General features: G+C 44.0%; 3 protein-coding genes across 3 annotated transcripts in view; 1 reads left to right on the forward strand and 2 right to left on the reverse strand.

The window, feature by feature from the left end:
* Positions 1 to 23562, forward strand: part of LOC125721465 (NACHT, LRR and PYD domains-containing protein 12-like) — a 338153-nt gene that overhangs the window by 234532 nt on the left and 80059 nt on the right. The gene's annotated exons all lie outside the window — the stretch shown is intronic.
* LOC125721482 (tripartite motif-containing protein 16-like) overlaps positions 1 to 23562 on the reverse strand; it is a 109157-nt gene that overhangs the window by 40698 nt on the left and 44897 nt on the right. The window contains exon 6 of the mRNA XM_048997426.1: positions 2758 to 2828. Within this exon, the coding sequence (XP_048853383.1) occupies positions 2758 to 2828 (71 nt within the window). The remainder of the gene's footprint in view (positions 1 to 2757; positions 2829 to 23562) is intronic.
* LOC125721478 (tripartite motif-containing protein 29-like) lies at positions 11634 to 18018 on the reverse strand. Its single transcript, XM_048997421.1, has 5 exons — positions 17472 to 18018; positions 13378 to 13473; positions 12571 to 12804; positions 12241 to 12399; positions 11634 to 11688 (listed from the first exon to the last, which is right to left on the reverse strand). The coding sequence occupies exons 1-5, from the start codon at positions 17955 to 17957 to the stop codon at positions 11659 to 11661; spliced, it is 1005 nt and encodes a 334-aa protein (XP_048853378.1). The 5' UTR covers positions 17958 to 18018; the 3' UTR covers positions 11634 to 11658.

Raw genomic sequence — 23562 nt, forward strand, 5'->3', positions numbered from 1 at the left:
ATCTGAATCCGAATGTGGCCATTAGCAATTTCATATATATATGTATATATATTCAGGACGCTAATTGTCGCACTGCCTTTATTGTTATTTATTCTATTCTACTGCCTTTATTGGCCCTACTGCTCCATTTCGTTGTGCTCATACACAATGACAGTAAAGTTGACTTTGACTTATGAAGTGAGAAGGCCATGGATAGAGAAGTTGTGCTAATGCTAACTGTGACTACGGCGGTCAGATTTATTGGACCCAGCTGATGGGCTCCACAAGTCCCCACGTGATCTGAGCCACAGATACAGCTAAACTGTCTGACAACAAGCCAGTGAAGTCAAACAGCCTGCAGGGCCAGTCACCCCATCTGGGCGCAGGAGCCCAAAACAGAACAAAGGCTTTTGTTTTCTGACTTTGACTCACAATTGGGTAAATAGTGATAAATCAGCCTCCCCCCTGAGAGTTACCCCAAAACACATCACTCTAGTTCACTGTCTTTCACACGTTGTTCTGTTGATCATGTCCCCAAGAGGGAAGCCAGACTTTCCCAGAATGGCAGCTGCTCACTGTAACATGCATTAAGAGATTGAAAAGTGCTGGTGAACATCCTGCCTGGACGCCGGCCACTGTGATGGTGTACATGAATAGGGTGAATGGAACAATATATGTGGACTTTCATGGAATATAAACTGTGAATCGTCCATCTATCCAGCAAACCCCACTATAACAGTACCACCACCCAGTCCACCCGCCTGCATCGCAAATATCACCTGAAATATCAGGCGAAACATCAACACAAGCAGATAGCTTCCATATTAATGCAATGGGAGCAGAAACAGCTGTGGGCTGGCCCCCCATCCTGGGTTGTTCTCTGCCTCGTGCCCATTGCTTCCGGGATAGGCTCCGGACCCCCCGCGACCCAGTAAGCGGTTTGGACAATGGATGGATGGATGGATATATATATATATATATATATATATATATATATATATATATATATATATATATATATATATATTAGGCAGTCACATAAACTTTTAAAATGATCTCCATGTTGATTTAAACCTATGATATTATGTCTGTCAAACTGTTTGCCCTTAACCGTTTCAAAATCTCTCCTAAAGTCATCCCAGTATTGGCAGTATTTTCAATATACTCATGTATTTTTTGACATGACCACTAGCTCACCTCATATAGCTAATCAGTACCTCAGTGACTTTATAAAACTAGTTTCATTAATTAATTAAGTGAGCTGGTCGTGAAATTTAACAAATACATGAAATGGCCGAGGTGAACCTGAGGAGAGGTTTAGGAACCATATTGGTGTTCATCTAGCCATCCAACAAGATATCAGTAACTTTTTGGAGAACATAAGAAATTCCTTTTAGTTTTTTTGTTGTACTCATAATTTGCACATGTTCTAATATTACATTTTCTTTTTCATACTGAGAAAATATAAATTTACTACCCAGATAAATAGCTTTAAACATTTCCTATGACTCCCTAAGACTTTTGCACAGTACTGTATATATCTCAGGATTCCTAATGAAACAGGATTTATGTGTTTTTTTTCTGGTAATTGGTAATCACCTACACTACTTCATTGATGATCAGGTGCCTTTCTGTTGTTGTTGTACTAACGTGACTTATTAAGATTTTATGTTATTTATGTTTACTTAGTTAATATATGATTAATTTGATTATGTTATTATCTTTACTAAGTTACCTCAGGACCGCTGTAGGTTTTGAGTTAATAAACTGTCTGCCGTCTGCCGCCCCCTGCTGGCCAAAGTGTCGCCGCTGCGATATCAGGCTGCTGCGCTCAGTGAGCAGAGAGCGCGGATTAAGTCTGTTACTCAGTTACGTTCTGGGCAGCGCGGAACCGGGACATTAATGGGATAGAATAGGAAGCCTTTATTGTCAGTGTACAGGTAGCAAATACAATATATAGACAGAAATATAAAATATACATATAGAGGGGAGGGGAAAAGCTCCCCCCACTCATCAGGCTTAGATTTCATTACATTTTATTTTTTTCAGAATCAGAATTCACTCCATTGGTACAACTGCATGTACTATGAATTTGTTTACATTTACAGACAACATAGAACATAAGTCAGAGAAAAACAGTCATTTTATATGTTTGTTCAGCTTACAGAACCCAATTATTAACGTACGTCACACTTCAGACAGAGTAAAAAGGGTTATACTGGTTATAAAGCAGAGATTTTACCTTTTTGCCACGGAGAAGCAGCGACATGTGAGACTCTGATACGGTAAAAATGATTCCTCCAGCACACAGTGAGCTATCCCAGCATGCACAGCGACACGGGGGAGTTTGGATAAACCCCAAACCCTGGATTGAGGGGTTCAGTGAATGAGGAGGTGAATCTGTGCAGGGGGGTCAGTCCATCAGAGGAGACTCTGTAGAAGGACAGAGCACCAGCCCCCCAGTCCAGATACACTCCTACTCTGCGGGGGCCTGAGGGCTCTATGGGTATGAGAGTCTCTTTATTATTGTGACAGACAGAGTGTCTGTGAGGAGAGCAGCACAGCATCCATGACTTGTCATTGAATCCAAGCCCACAGTCCCTCCCTCCTTTCCTCCTGATCCCTTTATAAGTCACTCCTATCCAGGCTCCATTTCCATCCCACTCAGCCTCCCAGTAACAGCGGCCAGTCAGACTCTCTCTGCACAGAACTTGTTCCCAGTTCTCAAATCTCTCTGGATGATCAGGATATGGCTGCCGCTTTGCCCCCCCATGTCACCTTCCTGTTCCCCCCTGACAGAGACAGGCGGCTGTTTGCTGTGTTGGGGTCCAGCGTCAGCTGACAGGAGTCTGTAGGCAGGAGGAAGAATTATTAATCCCATCAGGCCGCCTGTACTTTATGTTTCTGTACGATATAAAAACAGCACAGCTTCCCCTAACGAAGCCGGAACTGAAGCTTATGAAACATAAAGTGGGCGCGCGACGGTGGCGGGAAGAGCCGCCAAAATGGGGCGCTTGTTAAACTAATAGGCTTAATTACAGGTAAATAAAATTACAAACAGCATTCATCAAACATATTAACCATAAAATTACACAACAAAGATTACCACTAAAAGTGAGTTTGTCTTTAGGTCACAATATGAACTTTTAATCCACTTTGGACACACACCTCTCTCCAGCAGCGCGCCGACGCGACGCTCCCAACGCGGACGCATCTAGGCTGGTTCTCCGCAAAGCGCAGCACTCGCGTATTACACCGCGTATGCGTACATGGAAACGTTCATATTTCTCTGGTCAAGCTGTGTACTTTACACATGCGCACGTGCCCTATTTAAGTATTATTAGTAGTAATTCTGATATTCCCTGCACACGTACCACAGCCGCGAGGTCTGTGTATGTTTCCCTACGTTTTACAAATTCAGAGCGGCAGTTCACAGGGCTGCCAACTTTGATCAACTGGCTGGCGTGAGATTTTCAATTTGGGACAAATCCGCACACATATGCATACGCATTTATATGTATGTAACAGTTCTATTACCTTGAAAATTGGCTGTAGGGTTTGCAAACTACCCCAATCCTCATCAAAATCATCTATGTTGGCGTTTAAAGACAAATTTGGAGTGCGGCAGGCGGTCGTCCGCGGAGGAGTAAAATGCATCATAAAAGTCTATACAAACACGTCTGCTTATACGTGCGCGGAGAGGTACCAGTCTGGCCGCCACGTTTTCTGTGTTGATTCCGGCTTCGTCTGTGCACTTACATGAGGATAACAAGACGCATGCGCGACGTGCAGTGCTACCAGAAATTGGCGTGGCAGTATGGTCACGTTTTGTCACGGAACATTGTCTTTACTAACGGTACAGATAGTATTAAAGTAGCATCTGATTTTTTTAGGAATGAGTGTCCAGAAGAGCTGTATATTTTCACAGATAAGAAAAAAATATTCCGAACACTATTGTGTCCTTCTTTGTACAGTGTCTTCAAAATTTAATGGCAGTATAAGTTTCTAAGAAAACAGTGTCATGCGTACAAGGTACAATGAAATTCTAACCTGAAATTCTTACTTGCCTACTTTCATAAGCAGCATAATTTTTCATACAGTTCCATCCATCCATCGATTTTTCTGTCACTTATCTAATATATAACATATATTCTATTTGTGTGTGTGTGCGGTTATATTTATATATATATATATATATATATATATATATATATATATATATATATATATATATCCATCCATTCATTTTCCAAACCGCTTATCCTACTAGGTCGCGGAGAGTCTGGAGCCTATCCCAGAAGCAATGGGCACGAGGCAGGGAACAACCCAGGACGGGGGGCCAGCCTATCACAGGGCACACTCACACACCATTCACTCACACATGCACACCTACTGAATAGGCAATTTAGTAACTCCAATTAGCTTCAGCATGTCTTTGGACTGGGGAGGGGAAACTGGAGTACCCGGAGGAAACCCCACGACGACATGGGGAGAACATGCAAACTCCACACACATGTAACCCAGGCGGAGACTCGAACCCAGGTCCCAGCGGTGTGAGGCAACAGTGCTAACCACTGCACCACCATGCCATCCTTAATTTTTAATTAAGAATTAAAAATGAGTTTATTGGGTCCTAATTTGGTACTAAACACCTGTTTTGTTTTATAGAGAGTCCACCCCACAGCCTGCCAGACACATTCAGTAAACTGATTATATTATTAATGATCGTATTGTGCTAATTTTGCTCAGTAAGCAATGTGCAAAATTAACTAATGTGCAAAGCTAATTAATGTCTATCATTATTTGAGATTGTTATGTTTATTACTTATTGCTGCTCACAATGATCCGCCTGATATTTTGACCAAGCAATGGACACAAATAAAATAGTGAGTTTAATATTGATTCTACAACAGCTATTAATAAAAGTGAGTTTGTCTTTAGATCACAATATGAACGTCTTTTAATCCACTTTGGACACACACCTCTCTCCAGCAGCGCACCAACGCGACGCTCCCAACACGGACGCATCTAGGCTGGTATATAATGTAGTATATATTATATATAATCTCTCAGGTTATATATAATATATAATCTCTGGGTCTGCCCCCAGGCCTCCTCCTGGTTGGACATGCCTTGAAACACCTCCCCAGGGCGCCATCCAAGAGGTATCCTAGAACTATCAACTGACTCCTTTCAATGCGGAGAAGCAGCGACTCTACTTTGAGCCCGGATGTCTGAGCTCCTCACCCTCTCTAAGGCTGAGCCCAGACACCCTGCTGAGGAAACTCATTTCTGCTGCTTGTACAGTATTCACAATCTCATTTATTCGGACATCACCCAGAGCTCATAACCATAAATGAGGGTAGGAACGTAGATCAACTGGTAAATTAAAAGCTTCACCTTCCAGCTCAGTTCCCTCTTTTTCCAAATTGCTGCACCGTGAACAAACCCCCAAGATCAAAGCCAAATTGAACTTTATTGTCATCTCCACCATATATAAGTATACAGAGAGATGAAATGGCGAAGCTCAGGGCCCACAGTGTAAGCATAAACTTAGTCCAATATAGAGAACAAGACAAGACAATGTGCAAAGGACTTACAGGACAGTGCAACTGAGGAAGAGGAGTAGATTGTGCAATATACAGTAATGTGCAATACTGGACAATGTGCAATATTGTTAGAACTATATTAAATATATGATGTTTTTTCTGCAGTCAGTTAGACCTGAATTCACCATCATGTACGCTGTAACAGCCTGAGTTCACGGTGTAAACAGTGTATGATAATAGTAGTAACAGCAGTAACACGTCTAACATTTCTAACAGCTGAAAATAGGAATAGAAGCAGAATAATGGGGCAGACAGAGAATAATGGGGATTCTTATTATTGCCCCCATGTCAGAGTGACAAAGTGTTAAGTGCAGTGCAGCGCTTAAGGGTCAGTCTGTGGCCTTTAGTTGTGGGTTACGGGGGGGTTGAGGCAGTGAGGAGGCAGAGTGAGGGATCCTGGGAGGCAGCATGGTGTTGAGGAGCCTGACAGCCTGGGGGTAAAAACTGCCACGCAGCCTGGCAGACCCGGCTCTGATGCTGCAGTATCTTCTCTCAGGTGGCTGGAGTGTGGAATGACCATGTGAGGGATGTGATGGGTCCTGCACAATGCTGCAGGCCTTGCGGACACTGCGTTTGCAAAAAGCGGATTGTAGGGAAGGGAGAGGCATCCCATAATGTTCTCTGCTGTTTTCACTGCTCTCTGCAGGAATTTGCGGTCAGATTTGTTGCAGCTGCCACACCAGATGGTGATGCAGTTAGTCAGAACACTGCCGATGGTGCCTCTATAGAACATGGTGAGGATGGGAGGGGAAGGTTTGCTTATTTCAGCCACCTCAGGAAGTTTAGTCTTTGCTGGGCTTTCTTGAATAAGGAGCTGGTGTTATTTGTCCATGTAAATTCCTCAGTTATGTCCACACCGAGGAACTTGGTTCTCCTTACAGTCTCCACAGCAGTACCGTTGATGCTGAGTGGGGTGTGGGCAGGACGTGTCCTTCTGAAGTCCACAATCATCTCTTTTGCCTTGTCAGCGTTGACAGATAGATTATAGTCTCTGCACCTTGTAGACAGACTTTCCACCTCTTCTCTGTATGCTGATTCATCTTCTCTATTTATCAGTCCCACCACAGTTGTATCATCCACAAACTTGATGATGATGGTGTTGGACGTGTTGCAGCCCATACATACTGACTGGGGCGTCTCTGTCAGGAAATCCAAGATCCAGCTGCAGAGAGTGGTGTTCAAGCTTAACCCCCTCAGTTTTTGAGGGACATGTTGAAGGTAGAGCTGAAGTCTATGAATAACATCCTGACATCTGTGACTCTCTTACCCAGATGTGTCAGGGAAAGGTGACGGGCAGAGGCTACGGTGTCCTCAGTAGACCTGTTGGACCGGTATGCAGATCAGAGAGGGTCTAGAGAGGTGGGAAGATTGGTCTTTATGTATTACTGCCATGACCAGCCTTTCCAAGCACTTCATGATGATTGACATGAGTGCTACTGGGCAGTAGTCATTCAGGCCTGTCACTGATGGCTTCTACAGCACTGGGATGATGGCGATTAATTTGAAGCATGCTGGGACAGACCACTGGCTTAAAGAGGTGCATTCTGTGAGGACCCCAGCCATGTGGTCAGTGCATTCTCTCAGCACTCAGCCAAGTATGTTGTCAGCTCCTGCTGCCTTGCGTGGGTTGACTCTGGATAGAGTACTTCTCACATCAGCTGTGGTCAGACAAAGTAGCTTCTCACTTGGGGGGTGGGGGGGGGGGTGTCGGCTTATTCTGTACAAAACAGTTGTTTAGTTCATCTGGAAGGGAGACATCACCGCCATTGATGTGTAGGATGGGCTCGTAGATCGTGATTGGCTGAATTCCCTGCCATATACGGCGTGTGTCTTTGGTGCATTTAAAGTGTACATTGATCGTCTGTGCATGTGCCTGATTGGCTATCCTCATAGCTCGGGACAGGTTGTCTGTGGGCGTCCTGAGGGCAGCCTTGTCTTTAGATCTGAAAGCTGCATTTCTGATTCTTAGCTATGTGAGCACTTCCCTCATCATCCAGGGCCTTTGGTCGGCTCTCGTGGTCATCGATCACAGAGTTTATATACTCCTCCAGGTTGATGGCGTCACCATTTATAGCAGCCTCCTTAAAAATGTCCCAGTCAGTAGATCCAAAGCAGCCTTGGAGAGCTGAGACGGCACCAGCTGGCCACACTCTTACTGACTGGTTTGTTGTGCTTCAGCAGGGATTTATACACAGGAACCATGATCACAGTGACATGGTCTGAGTAGCCGAGGTGGGGGGGGGGGGGGGGGGGGGAGGGCCTTGTAGGCCTCACAAACGTTTGTGTGAACATTGTCCAGACAGATTCTCCCTCTAGCTGGGATGTTCATATATTGGAAGAATTTGGGGAAAACTGGCTTCAGATTTGCCTGATTGAAGTCTCCAGCAATGATGAAAAAAGCAATTTTTTTTATTTTAATTTTTTTTTTTTTTTTTAAGCAATTTATTGCTGCACACATCTCAGTTAAACCAACTGGGACGTCACAAAGTTCACGATCCACATCAGTTATTCCCGTGATGTTTGAGAAGAAATCAAAAATTTTGGATCAAGACTCCTGACATACAAATTATTAAAGAACTCAGTGCAGAATTTGGCTATTTTCTTGATGTCATCTGCAGCATTTCCATAAATCCTCACCCGCATAATGCAGTTGTTCCTGACTTGCTGACTTTCCAGCCTAAAGAAATAGGCTGAGTTCTGCTCACCTTGTTCAAGCCATTTTTGCCACAATCTAACAAAGGCTCCTTCTGCCTTATGTTTATATATAATCATACAATTTATTCTGTAAGGCACCTCCTACATTATTTTCTGTATCAGTAAGACGACTGACTGGTTTGCAGGTTAAAGCAGTAAATCTCATTTATAATTTTGTTTTCTTCATCTCTTCCGATTCGAGCCAAGTCACTACTAAACCTTCTGACAAATTTTGCTACATCATATTATTATTGCAATACTTTTTTCAGTATTGGGTCTGTTCCAGTGTAAGTCAGTTAATTATTCTATATTTAAAATAGCTACTTTTTTTCTCAAGATTGAACTGTTTAATATCCAGTTTGAAGATATTTTATATGCAGTAGACGATGACAAAGATTGCATGTTCTCCCCAAGATGGTTTTCTCGCACTGCCCCCCGGTGGACATGACCTTCAATCCTCCAGATAGATGTAAACTACGCACGCAAGTGTAGTCGTGTCGTGTGAAGTCATGGCCCTAAAGCACAGACTTAGGAGATGTTCAGTGTCACAGCCAGTTTGGGTAAGACTGCAGGTGCCGTCTTAGGACAATATTAAAGAATCTGAAAAAAGTACACTCAGCGAATACACAAAAAGAGCAAACGTGAAGGAAGGACTTCAGGGGGAACAAAGTGCATCAAAGCCCACAGCTACTCTCTCTCTCATCTGACTCCAGTTGTGTGTCACCTACACACTGGGTCAGACAATGTGTTTTATACATTAAACTGATCTTTACTGAATATCAAGCCTTTGGTTGGAAAATCTTTATTAATGACTGATTGTATTATCAGGATAAACCTTGATTTTTATGCGTTAAACTGAAATGGGGTCAAATGAAAACTATGCAGCAGCCCTGATCAAACCAGCTACTCCTACTTGCCCTTTATCAGTGAGACTAGAGCACTTAGGGAAGGAGGTGGAGCAGCCACCTTATTTAATGGGTTTGAATTATTTTTACAAGTCAGGCACTACTTTCTGTCAGAAGGGTAATTATGAATCTGAATGAACAGAAATTACATGTGGAGTTCCTCAAGGGTCCGTTATTGGCAGTGGGCAGTGGTGGCTTAATGGTTGTTGGATTGAATCCCCGACCAGCAAGGCACCGCTGAGGGACCCTAAGCAAAACACTGCTCTCTGGGCGCTGAATTAGCTGCCCCTTGCTATGTCACAATGTCACATATGGGTTAAATGCAGAGGACACATTTCGGTGTTGTGCACTGTGTGCTGTGGTGTGTCAACACTGACCATCAATTAGAATTATAATCCTCACTGAGCCTCTTTGTTCAACATCTACATGCTTCCATTTGCTCAGATTACGGAACATTATAAAATCTCTGGAACACTTAAGGCCATGTTGTTAGTAATTAAATAAAAATTCACAACAAATAATAATCCATTGTTATGCATTATAATCATGGCTTTAAATATTTATCAAAAGGCATAACACATTATAGGCATGCTTATTATGCATAATGAATGATGTATGAAGCTTTCATCTTTAGTGCCCTATAAATACCTTCATAATGCATTATAATGATCGGTATAAGCATTAAGGATGCTTTGTATTGCATTATGAAGGTATCTATAGTGCCTTATAGCTGAGTGTGTCATAAAGCATTCATAAAGCGTTATAATGGTGGATATAATGTGTTATGCTTTTTTATAAATATTTATAGCTGTGTTTATAATGCTTTATGAGTGCAGTATAATTAAGCAATAACATATAAGAAGATACTCCGGTATATCATGGCTGTGATTCGGTCAAAGGTAGAAGGCTATAGGCCACCACAAAAAAAAAAAAAGTTCTCATAACATCAGTGCAAGTGGGAGGGGCCATCGTGTCCAAACCATCCGCATACCTGGATAATTCAGTCAATCACCAATATAGTTTTGTCTAATATTTCCAGTGCCAGCAGTAAAACAAGTAGCCAGCTTATTATCGGAGTAACTTTTCATTGTAAATGAAAACCATGCCACAGGTCTGATAAATAAAATATTATGGCACTTGAGTGGCGAAGAGATCATGAGGCAGATTGCAAAGTTCAGTTATTGGCATCTTTAATAGTGCGACTGTTAAAAGGACAGTTGGCAGCTTATAAAACTTATTCTGGAACAGAAAAGAACAAATCCCACAAAATGGAATACATATGAACCTTTACTCTCACTGTCACCTATGTTCATTTTCTAAACTGGTGGAAACACAGGCAGGTTCTGAAAAGGCATCAAGTGACAACCAGCCCAGCACCGGCTCCATGTTGGTGGAAATGAGGCATCAGTACAGTGTTCCCAGGTCCAGCCCAAGGTCTGCTTAAGATCCATCCAACGGAAGCTGAAACCAGCCCAATAAGAGAGAGAGAGAAGGATTTCTCTCTAAACCAGATACGGAAAAGCTTGTTCATGTGTTTATTTCCAGCAGGCTAGACTATTGAAATGGTGTCTTTGCAGGTCTTGGTAATAAATCAGTCAGACAGCTGCAGCTCATCCAGGATGCTGCCACCAGAGTCCTCACTAACACCAAGGAAGTGGAGCATATCACACAGCTCCTTAATCACTGCACTGGCTTCCTGAGCATCACAGGATTGGTTTAAATATTATTACTTGTCTACAAGGTACTAAATGGCACTAACTTCCTTGAACCTTGTGAAGCATCCAGACCCCTGAAAGTTTACTCAGTGTCCCAGAATGAAGACCAAACAGGCTAAAGCAGCTTTTAGTCTCTATGCTCCCTGTCTGTGGAACAAGCTTCCTGAAGACCTGAGGTCTGCTAACACTGTCAGCTCATTATAATCAGGGCTTAAAATGTTTTTGTTGCTGCTTTGTTTCAATAAATTAAATTAGCAGGAGTTTAGTCATATGCTGCCTCTACAATCTCACTTCTTTTTAGTTAACTGTTTATTTGTGTTTTGGGCTTTTAGACTTTTTAAAATTGTTTTTTAAATTGACAATGAACGTGTTTGTAAGTCCCACACCAAAGTTCCGAAGTATCGAAAAAGTACCACAGCTGCAATGATGCTTTTGGTACTGGAACTTCTGGTACTGGTACTCGACTGGAAGTTAATGGAAAAGGGAAAGAACCAAAAGTACCGAACCTGGTGCAGTGGAAAAGCACCCTGAATAAACTTGCCTTACTTAGCAATTGGATTTAAAGTCCACTGAGATAAAAAGCTCATGTAAATGTGAAAGACCCGGAGGCAGCGGGAGAGAGAAAGAGAAGCTCCACTAGCAGTAGAAAATGAAACACAGTAAAACACAGTAAAACACACTCCACCTCATACAGGGAGAGAGAAGCGTGTGTGTGAACAGACTCACAGTGTAAGAATTCTGCTCTGGTCCTGGGCACTAATACTGGTAGGACGGTGTCTTTGGTAACTAGAAGGAGACAGAGAGAAACAGCGATGTGAGTAAAAGGAATTTACTTGTGGGAGATGGACTTCACTCACTGTGGAGATAACAGCAGTGGGGTATTATCATTATGAGGGACAATAAAAAATAAAATTGCATTTTAACAAACTGCAAATCATGGTAAGTTACACATAATACAGATTTTTGGTTTCTATAATGTAGAAGAAACATGTTTCATGTGATCTGGGTTTTGCAGCCAGTAGAATGTGAAGCTCTTTCACCAGTTATCACAAAGATTTAAACTTATTGTAAACAAACTGACTTGGTCACACAAATGTGAGGCTGACTGTACTGCATACTCTCTCTGCACGGTTTACATCGGGGGGGGAATTATACCCGCAAAGTCCAGTGTGTACGCAGGTCTTTGGGGTAACCTTTAGGTCAGCTGTTCAACCACAGGTGTGAGACCCTTCAGCCAATCAGTCCTCTAATTAGTAATCCAGCAAAAGCAGCCCTTTCTGGGTAAGACTGGCCAGCCCTGGTCTATATTAACATGAACAGACTAGAAAATGTATTAACCTGGTGATGGATCTCTGCCATTTTCATTCTGCAAAAATTCTCCAGTTGATCTTTCAGTTCAGAAACCGCCTTCCTCAAATTCCCAAAATCAGATCTGGGACTGACAGAGATTCTGGGTCCAAATCCAGCTTCAGGAGTGACAGGAAGAGCCTGGCGCCTCTACAGACAAACAGTCTGATTAAACAGCTTCATCAATACAAATGTGTATTGCAATCTAATTAACAGAACCATTAACATCTGACAAATGACAGACTAGTTGAAATACAAATGACAATATGCATTCATTTGAATACTCTGGTTTTCTTATTGCCAAAGTAGCTGTTCTGTTACCTGGAGGAAATGGATGTGATCTTCTGTGTGTGAAAGCTGCTCCAGCTCAGAGTGTCTCCTCTTCAGTTCATCGATCTCCTGCTTCAGTCTGTCCATGTCTCCTTCAGCCTGACTCACTGCAGCCTTCTCCTGATCTCTGATCAGCTTTGTCACCTCAGAGCGTCTTCTCTCAATGGAGCGGATCATCTCAGTGAAGATCCTCTCGCTGTCCTCCACTGCTGACTGTGCTGAGCTCTGTTGGTGACACAGGGAGCAGAGGACAGTAAATTACAATTGGCCCCTTTTGAGACTCCAGAGAGCCTCATTGTACAAAAGAGATGTGAGCTGACAGGAGGTATAAAAACAGCACAGGGCTGAGGTTTGGAGCGTCACCATGCTGGACGCCTCATGTGCTGAAACCCAGCCAGCACTGATTGGAAATGATCCCTCATTAAGCTCATACACTGTCAGCTGCAGGGATTTGGCAGAGACTGGTGGCTGTATGGGGCAGGTTGGTTGTCACCATTAGGTCTCAGTTTAATAGGTGACTTTTTTAGTGTTTATTTGCATTATGCTGGGTTATGAAAAGTTTCATTTTTCTCAAATAGGCCTTTTATGGTATTTTTTAAAATAAATAAACTACTGCTGCTGCAACACTTGGTTAAACTCTGTAATCCAGCAACTTTATCCCACTGACCCAGAATAAACCACAGCAGCATTAATTTGATTAATCCGCGCAAGTCTGTAAATCTACAATCTGTTGAATCTGAGAGAAGATTCATTATGATCACAAGCCAGCTGTTATCTTCTCCTCAGGTTCATACTCACAGTGATTGAGGCCACAGCCTCTCTCAGCTCCTGCAGCTCCTTCTCTCTCATCTGAATTCTCTGCTGAAATTCCCTCTGTATTTCACCCATTTGTTTCTACAGATAGGAAACAAGATGACAAAACAAGTTTGTTTCATTAGCTGAGATTACATTCATTTATCATCCTGTCCAGGGTGGACCCCAGCCTTGGGCCCTATGCTGCCTGGGAAAAGCTCCAGGCACTCCCCCTGACCCTGACCTGGATTACCGGATAGGAGATGGATGGATGGATGGATATTCATTAATGATTTATTGACTGTAGGTAGGATACAATGGACATAGACCCTTTGGTCCTGTTTCCACCTGGTATTAACATGCGTCCTGGGTGATCCAATCACAAGTGGACAGCGCTAATTACCCAGGACGCATTGGAGATACATTGAGATCCGATCACTCAACCCACATTGGGAGTTGGTCTGGGCTGCATATGGCCACATTCTTATAGCAATGTGAAGGCGAATGTGTCCTGGGCTGCACTGCAGGACCGGCTACTCAACTGACGTCCTATTAGATTGATGTCAGATCACATGTCAGTTGATAATGGGCCACTGTGTATAAACTGCACTGTGAACAACAATAATGCATCTTTTCTCCTGCGACACTGAAACCTCTGAATCTGCTGGGAAGTTGGTTTAATATTGGACTGTTGTGACCCATTCATATGGAAACTGTGTCAAAGTCTGCATCGTTGATGTTCCACGCAAATTCAGAAAGGAAAATGTGTAAAATGGGATTCATTAAAGATTCTTCAGAATTTGAACATATCATATATTTAATGTGCATGTTGGGGCGCAGCCTGGTGCAGGCAGGGAAACAAGGTGAGGATCCACTTAAAAGCTCCAAGACAAAGGGAATTAAGGAGACTGAACCAAACTGGAAAGACAGACAATAAAGGAACAATAAGGGGTCAAAACTCACCAGGGAAAAAGTAGCTAAGAAAATGACACGTAGACTAACAGAGGGAATGGGGCAGCTAGTGATGTTAAGCTTGACAATAAAAAAGCGATTCACTACATTCTGAAGCACAGCTTCAGTTTCCTTCGTTCCACCCTGAACACGTGACCATGGTCATCTGAAGCTTCATTCTGCACTCAACCATGTGACTGCTTTGGAAACTGAAAATGTGGCACAATCCTCATTACCGGTTTCAAACCTGTTGTACAGCACATATTTCGGCGTACACACACACTGCAGCGTAAGTTTTAATCATCATAATAATTTAATAATAATTCATTTTCAATAATTAATTTAATAATAATAATTATTATTATTATTAGTCATTATTGTGTCCAAGGTTCAGTTTAATTGTATGAATACATAATATCAGATTTGGGTGAGGGTATTACCCAATAATCTGTATAATTTTCCCAGTATAGAGACCAAGAAACAAATGATTGATGAGGCTTTGGTCAATATGCACAACCCTTCACCATAGTGGATAACGCAGGATTTAGGGAGGTTGTGGGGATCCTGGATCCAACCTACATTCTCCCATCCAGGCAAACATGAAAGGGTTTGGTGACAGAAACATTTAAGATAGAAAAAGAGACAAAGGAAGAGGTGAGAAAGGCCAAAGCAGTAAGACTAACATCTGACATGTGGACATTCATACATATGGAAGCTTATTTAGCAGTCAAATGCCATTTTATAAATGATAAGACTGAGCTGTCGACCTTATTATTGGGAGCAGGAAAATTCCCAAAGTCTCATTCTGCAGAAAACATGGCTGCAGTCGAGGCAGCCTGATGGAGGAGTGGGGAATACAGAATAAAGTCCGATGGCTCACACTGACGCTGCACAAAATGTGATTGCCTGTGTCAGACACACAACCTGCATTGTACATGCACTGAATTTGGCTGTGAAGAAGAACATAGAACAGACACAAGGACCTGAGGATATCAGATCCAAGGTAAGACAGATTCTGTGTGACCTACTTCAGAACCAGTACAACTGCTAGAGAAAGGCTTTGTCAAATCCAGCAGCAGATGGGCAGACCCACTCTGAGAATGATTACAGAAGTGGAAACCAGCTGGAATATCACCTATTCAATGCTGCGATGATCACATGATCAAGGAGAGCCAGTTGTAGCTGCATTGGTCACTCTGAAGACAGAGCTCACATAGCATAATGACACTGGCCACACTGCTGGGTCCAAGATATAAAACTGCAGGTTTCTGTTCTAATGCTCAGGCTGCTGTACCGAACTAACAAAGAAGCAGATGTGACATATAAGACAATTAACCAATAACAACAGTGCAGGGAAAACAGGCAACAAGTGCAGTAACTTATATTAATGAACACAAGACTAGGAAAACTCCCACAAACACTGAAAGTAAGAAACACACACAAGGAATTCAATACTTAGAAAGTACAGAAACATGTGGAACATAATAAAACAAGGCACAAGCTTCACAAGCAGAACAGAGAACTAACAAACACTGGGAAGAATAGAAAAGCAATAATTAAATGAAAGAGGTGTGGTTGGTTCCTGACCTGCCTCAAACCCTTAACCAGCTGGTCCCAGCCTCTGTGTCACACACTCATCCCATTGAGTCAAATGCAGCCATGTGGGGAAAAGGAAGAACACACTAGGGCCAAAGATGATGAGAAGACAAAGGGGATGGACAGCGATTGCTGCTGGCCACACGGGGAAGAGACACAAGGACAGGCACTGAGACGAAGCTTCATTATTTATGTCAAAGCTGCTCCACGCGTTATTAATATTAGTGAAATGTGCCGGTAAAAATGACATGAAGGTAAAATTAAAGCATGTAGGTAAGAATGTGTGTTCAGTAGCCAAGCAAATGAAGGCGTGAATAGAAACATATAATAACAGTGTAATTGTTTATATAGTTTTATATTGGGCTGTCCGGGGGCTTGAATTCCTGGTTAGATATTCAGTCCCACTCCAGCCCTGACTACTTTTACTGTATTTGTTCCAAGTCAGACATAATTCAACATATCAGACAAAACAATGAACCTCTTTGTTAATATTTTCATAAATTTTGAGCTTCACTGGTTATCATTGAAAGCCAAAATATTATCCTATGGCAACCAACACAATGCTTTAAAGGCTGAACCCTTTAACCTTGAATAGAAAAGTATTAATCTACGTACATCTTAGTACCGAAAGACCTTTTTTAACATGTACATTTGTACTGTGTTGATGTAGGTAAGGTAAGGTAAGGTAAGGTAAGGTACGGAGGTAAGGAGCACACACTGAGTACAGTGCCTTACCGCACCCACCACACGACGAACCACCTCAGGGATGAGAACCTGAGTGCAGCCGTGCAGTGGGTGACACCTCAGCACCACACCAGTCCCAATGGAACAGTGTGAGTTTTATCCGGTGGCTGCAGTGCCAATCCTGCAAAACACCTCCTGATGCAGTATAAATATGCATGTGGATAATGTGAAAAGTTAAACTTTATTGTGAAAATATTATTTTATAATAATAATTGTCTAATGAAAATCGCGACATTATTACGAAACAATAAATTGTAAAATTTAAAAATTATACATAGAAGACAAGTGTTATTATGAAATATAATTTTATGAAATTCATGAAATTTTATGAAATTATTTAAAAATAAAAGGATACATTATTGAAATATTTATCATTTTATTTATATTTTTTGATATACTTATTTTATTTTGAGTGTCATGGCGTCCCGTACAAACATCTTCGGCGGCACGGCCTTACTGTACTGTGGCTCTAGTGAGTTATTCTGTACTATGAAGGGTTAATGGCTTGTCGGATGTAAGGTACCACAGTTTAAATGGACTTCATATTCGTTTACTTACATTTTGCCCAGACTACCTTAAATCCGACAAGCTAGTAACCCCGCTAGTAAGACCGGACAAGTAGGTCATGACAACTTTACCGAACCAGACTTGATCTGAGTGTTTCGTAGCAATTACACGAACAAGTGTTAAGACAAAATCCATTTATTTAAAATTAACTTTTAGATAATAACAATAATTGATACTTTCACTGATCCCTTTGGGGAAATTCTTTTAGATAGAAAGGGGAAATTCTTTTAAATTAGCCTGACCTGTATCTCCGCCCTTCCTGTAGCAGCTGAGACTGTATCATGGCCTCTGTGTTCATCCATCGTAGAGAGATAACAGATACACTGCTGGTCGGTACGGCAGTAGACCTCCAGGGGTTTGTCATGGTTGGAACAGACCATGTCCTTCAGATGGCCGATGGCATCAATGAGCTTGTGCTGTTTTGCATGGTGGAGTTTGTTGTGAAGCTGCAGGTCAGTTTCACAGTAAGAGGCCAGACACACCAGGCAGGACTTGACAGCTTTGTGTTTTCTCCCAGTACAGACATCACACTCCACATCTCCAGGTCCAGCATACTGGTCAGCAGGAGCAGCTGCTTGTAGTCCAGTCTTCTTCAGTTTCTCCACCACTTCAGCCAGCATGGTGTTTCTGCCCAGAACAGGTCTGGGTATGAAGGTCTGTCTGCACTGGGGGCAGCTGTAAACTCCAGCATGATCTTCCTGATCCCAGCAGCTCTTAATGCAGCTCATACAGTAACTATGTCCACAGGGAATAGCCACTGGATCCTTTAGTATATCTAGACAGATTGCACAACTTAACTCATTTACATCCACTGCAACTCTGGCTTCTGCCATTTTACCACGAACACTGATAGGATTCAGTCTCGTTTTCTCTCACAGTCGTCTGTGTGTGACAGTGGGAGGAACTTCCTGCTTCTCAGACTGCAGCAGGTGTGGTTTTGGACTGAGACCAGACTGAGAAGAGCAGACTGGGCAAACAGTGGAGCTGCAGTTTATGAACAAAATAGTACATTATACAAACTGTACCCAAAGCGAACATTTATTTATCTTTTATGAGAATAACAGCTACTGACATTGTTTTTCTGCAAACAAACTATAATCCTACTCTTTGATTTTGTGCAGTAGATAGAAATTAGGTATAAAGGTATAAGAGAGCAGATCTACTGAGAATGAATTTCTGTGTCGGTTTAGAATCACGTTTGGGATCATGTGGTTTCAGGTGAAACATGCAGGGATGTGCAGTTATAGACAGACTGTGTCAGGATTAGACAGAACAAGCTTTGACAAGTGCTGTCAATGCACAGATTTGTTTTTTTACATTATTCTATATACAATATTCATGAAAATATATGTAATCTCTTCCTTTTCTTTCTGTGTGTTTGTGCAGGGAGTGTATTTATGTTAGGAAGGACAGTCAAGTTCAGAGTGATCATTTTAATCATCCAAAATAATTCCATACTCTAATAATGAAAATTGAACACTACTCTTATATTTAAGCCAAAAGTTAATGGACCAGCTTCAGCCATCCCCAGGAACAGAAAGATCATATATCAAAAAAGTATCCAACAAATTCCAATAACCACAGTACAGGGTTATGGGACACACACATCACAGGAAGCACAGGGCACAAGGCAGAGACACCCTGGATGGGATGCCAGTCCATCACAGGGCAAACACTCACTCACATGCTGAGGACAATCAAGAGACACTAATTCACCAAACTGCATGATCTTCGACAGCATGAGGAAACCTGAGGAAACCCACAGGAACACGGGGAGAACATGCAAGCTGTACATGCAGAACCAGGAGTGGGAACCACACCCACAAGCCTGGAGGTGTGAAGTGAGAGCAGCTGGTCTGAAGTCCTGAAGGGAGCTGGAGCGCCATTTCTTTGGAACAGTGTGGAGCCGTCCTGCATTACTGCTTATCCTGTACAGGGGGGTGGGGAGCCTGGAGCCTGTCCCAGGTGGCACAGGGCAGGGGACACAATGGACAGGATACTAGTTTATAGCAGAGCACAAACTCACACATACAGACTCACACTAAGGGCAGCTTAGAGATTCCAATCGGCTGATCGCAGTTTCATGTTCTCCAAAGTAGGAGGAGAAAGCCCACATTGGAAGAACATGCAGACTTCACACATACAGCAGGAGGGACAGGAAACAAGCCAAGAGACAGAGGTTACACCCCGAGACCCCACACCCCCCCACAATCACACATACTGTTAGGATTTGTTTAAAAGTTACATTTTAATGCTACAAAATTATGACTGACTATGAACTTCAACAAAATTATGACTGACTATGACTATGACTATGAACTTCATATTCCAGAACAGAAAGCCTGCCGCTTTCTTGGACTCCTGTTGATACTGGTGACCAGAAACTGGGACCAGAGTAACCGGAGTCTGGGATGAAGGAGGGACCCACGTAGCAGGACCCAGGGCAGTCTAGCAGGACATCCTCTGGATCCATGTTGGAATCTATGCTGACTTTAATAATGTTACCTTACAGGATTTACCCGTTTCTGTGCCCTGTACCTACAGTAAGGAGGTGGGATCTCTGCTCCTTCAAAGCAGACAGACTCACTCACATATGATTACAGTTCTAGTACATAGCAGATACTGTTGCTGAAAGTGGTGAACAAGTGAGGCAAATGTAACAATGCAAACATGCCGCTGTCAAGGTGCTGCCTGGGCACTAGTGCAGCTAGGCTGGTATTTCTGGGCTCCACAGACATCACTGGTGGTTGGTGTCGTGGTCACCGGGATGAAAGACTCGTGCAGCAGGTGTTTCTCAGACAACAAACAGGGACTTACTGGGATCAGGATGGGAGGCTATGGAACCGGCAACACGTAAGGCACAACATCAGTGATCGAACTGGGGAACACAGGACCAGGAAGCACTTAAATGGAGGACTAATGATGGAAGAGACTGGAGACAGCTGGGAGTGTTTAACACGAGGGCTGGAACGAGACGTGAGACCAACAAGCAGCAAACATGGCCTGTTAGAGCCACGTCAGGGAGGAGGCGGGACATTTAATTACATTTTTATATAGTGCCTCACAGAGTCGTCCCAAGGCACTTTACATAGATGTGTAGTCATACATTACAACATCATTAAAGACAGTAATACACAACGGGAAAAAGGAAAGAAAGATATTAAATAAAGAAAGCCAGATGACAACGGAGGAGAGGAACCAAAAAACCCCAAGTAAGGAGAAAAAAGGACCTCTGGAGGTCCATGGACAACTGGCTGCCCAACCCCCCCGGCAGACTAATATTACTGAGAACAGAAAAGAGTGGAGCTGCTTGCTAAAGGCCAGGTGTGAGGTGTGATTAAAGTCTGTCAATAAGCCTGTTCTCCACGCTGGCCTGTGTAGGGTGACACTCAAGGCTGCACCCAGGATGACACAGTTAGCAGGTCCAATTCGCAGTGTCACCCCTCCATGGGACAGAACCAGGACTCCAGCTGAGATGGTGCCCCCCCCGGGCAGCACCTGGAAATGTGGGGAGGCAGAGAGCATGGATGGTCAGAACATGCGTTGACACATAAATGGACAGGCATAGTGGATAAGAATGGCATTGCTTAATGTGACAGTACCCCCCCCCCCCCCAACCCACCAAAAGCATGCGCTCCGGCCATGAAGTCCAAAGGGGTTAGACAACAGGGATGGAACCAGACTGGACTCTGGACTAGACAGGGGACGACAGAACAGATGGTAGACAGGACAAGACCAGACAAGACTAGACAGAACACTAGACAGACAGCAACACCAGACATAAGAGCAGTTGCAGGACATCACTAAGGACATGGAGCGGAAAAAGGAAAAGCTAGGAACCACAGGTACAGCAGTCCTGTCAGACCCCAAAACAGGATGGACAGGTGGAGGGTCAACAAGAACAGGGGCACAGGATGCAGAAGACAAGGAGAGATACAGGTGGGACAGAGCAACAAGACAAACACTGAGGCACAAAAAGGAATAACATGGGGCATCCAGGGAAGCCAGGTGAAGATTCGGGGCTGGGGACCCTCCTAGGCCCCTTTCCAGGTGAGGCTGAACTCTGCCGAATCACAGGACCAGAGGGTCTGGGAGGGCCAGCAGGGCCGGAGGACGTGAGGAGTTGGCGGGCGATGAGAGAACCGCAGAGCAGTAGGGCAGCAAGGAGACAACAGGAGAGGAACAGGAAGATGACAAGGGACATACAGGGCAAGAGCAGATACTGGCAAACCCTCTCTGGGAGACAGACATTCTGCCTGCCGCTTTCTTGGGCTCCAGTTGATTCTGGTGACCAGAAACTGGGACCAGAGTAACCGGAGTCTGGGATGAAGGAGGGACCCACGTATCAGGACCCAGGGCACTCTAGCAGGACATCCTCTGGATCCATCTTCTCTGGGCTGGTGGTAGCCTGCAGGCATGTGCCGGTGGGACGTCAGGATAGAAAGTGGGCACCAGCAGGCCGTCAGGAGATGAGGTGGGCGCCGGCTGGACGTCTTGGGACATTGAGGTGGGTGCTGGCCAGGCATCAGGGGACAGCGAGGTGGACGCTGGCCTGACATTATGGAGCAGTGTGGCAGGTGTCGGCTGGTTACCAGGAAACCGTGTCAGAGTCTATGAGAAGCCTAGAGGCAACCAAGGCCTCACCTGTGTTGGACACTGTGGGTGTGGCCTGAGCGGCCCTCTGGGCCGGGAGCCTTAAGTGCGGATGTAACGACTGCAACGGCCGGCTCTCCTGGGCCAGATGCTGTAGATGCAGTGTCTTTCAATCACGAGTGCGCTTCCCTAACCATTACGTCACCACTGCTCACTACTATGTGTACTATTAAAAGAGGCAGTAGGGTCTTGTCCAGCCAGCTGACAAAACGTTTCCACATTTAATTGGAACGAAGGACGGTAGGAAACATCTGTATTGTGTGCAGACTTCCAATAAAACCATGTTGAAGCAAAGTCCGACCTCTACTGTGGTCCAGCACTCTGACAACCATAGAACTAGGAGTGAAGCCTGTTCTTCTGTGCTGGAGAGCTTTGGGGAGCATGTTTTGGCGAACAGGGGGATCACAGTAAATCCCAGAGAAGCATCATTGTCAGACTTCAAGTGACAATGAGGACGCAGGTCGCCCTACGGCAAACGACATGGAGACGGCGGGCTCCTTTTCTCCAGAGCACCCCACCTCTGCGGGGTTCAGCACACTCACTCCATTCCAGAGGGCCCTGAGGATCTCCGCTATAGCTGTCACACCCTCCACTTGGGAGTCCGGGGAGAGGACGGCTATGCCCTCCGTCAGAGATGGGCCATTCTCTCTGGGGAAAGATGTACTGCGGCCTGAACCAGCGACATTAGGTATGCTTGACACAAGCAGCAGTGATCGGCTGTAGGGACCTGGGGAACCTACTGGGGCTTGTCGAGTTCCTTCAGTCTGTTGGGTGCCAGGATGAACGACTCTGGGAGCAGGTGTTGTCAGACAATAAACTGGGATTTACTGGGATCAAGATGGGAGGCTAGGGAACGAGCAACATGGAGGGCACCACATCAATGGGGAACACAGGGCCAGGAAGCACTTATACAGGAATAACAAGGGAACAGACTGGAGGTAGCTGGGAGTGTTTAACATGAGGGATGGAACGAGACGCGAGACCAACGAGCAGCAGGCATGGCTTATTAGAGCCACGTCAGGGAGGTGGCAGGACATGACGTTTGGGGCTATGGTTAGGGTTAGGATTAGGCTTAGGTTTAGGGTAAAGTGTTTGTGGCAGAGAGCGGTCAGTAGTACAAGGACACGACTACGCCACCTGGGGTATTTCACCACAGGAAAAATTACTCTAAATTAAGAGCACACAAGTTCATTTACCGAATGGAGCTAGAGACGTGTTTGTACTATTAACAGGTTGTTGAAAATATAAAACAAAGAAACAAGACAAGCGCTTTAGCATCAACAACCTTAAAAAATAAACCAGCAACCAGCCTTTGGCCACTGGCTGACTAAACTCAAGCAGGAGACAGGTGTCCGGGGAAGTTGATCAAAAGGGGGAATAGAGTCCCTTAAACTAACACACACACACACACACATACACACACACACACACACACACACGCACACGCACACGCACACACACACCTGTGCTCCACCACACTGATCCCCACACAAATATACTGCACAAGGTGAAAGTGTGAACACCACCACCCCAGACCAATCAAATCTTAGTCAGCCAGATCAATCGAGGCAGCCACTGCTCACAGTCTCCCAGAAAATACCCCAATCTAACCAAGAATCTGAGTGTTGAAAACTATGAAGAGTGCAAACAATGAGTAGCAGAATACAGGCTGTCCCTCTG

Source organism: Brienomyrus brachyistius, unplaced genomic scaffold (genome assembly GCF_023856365.1).
Source record: "Brienomyrus brachyistius isolate T26 unplaced genomic scaffold, BBRACH_0.4 scaffold33, whole genome shotgun sequence".
NCBI lineage: Eukaryota > Metazoa > Chordata > Actinopteri > Osteoglossiformes > Mormyridae > Brienomyrus > Brienomyrus brachyistius.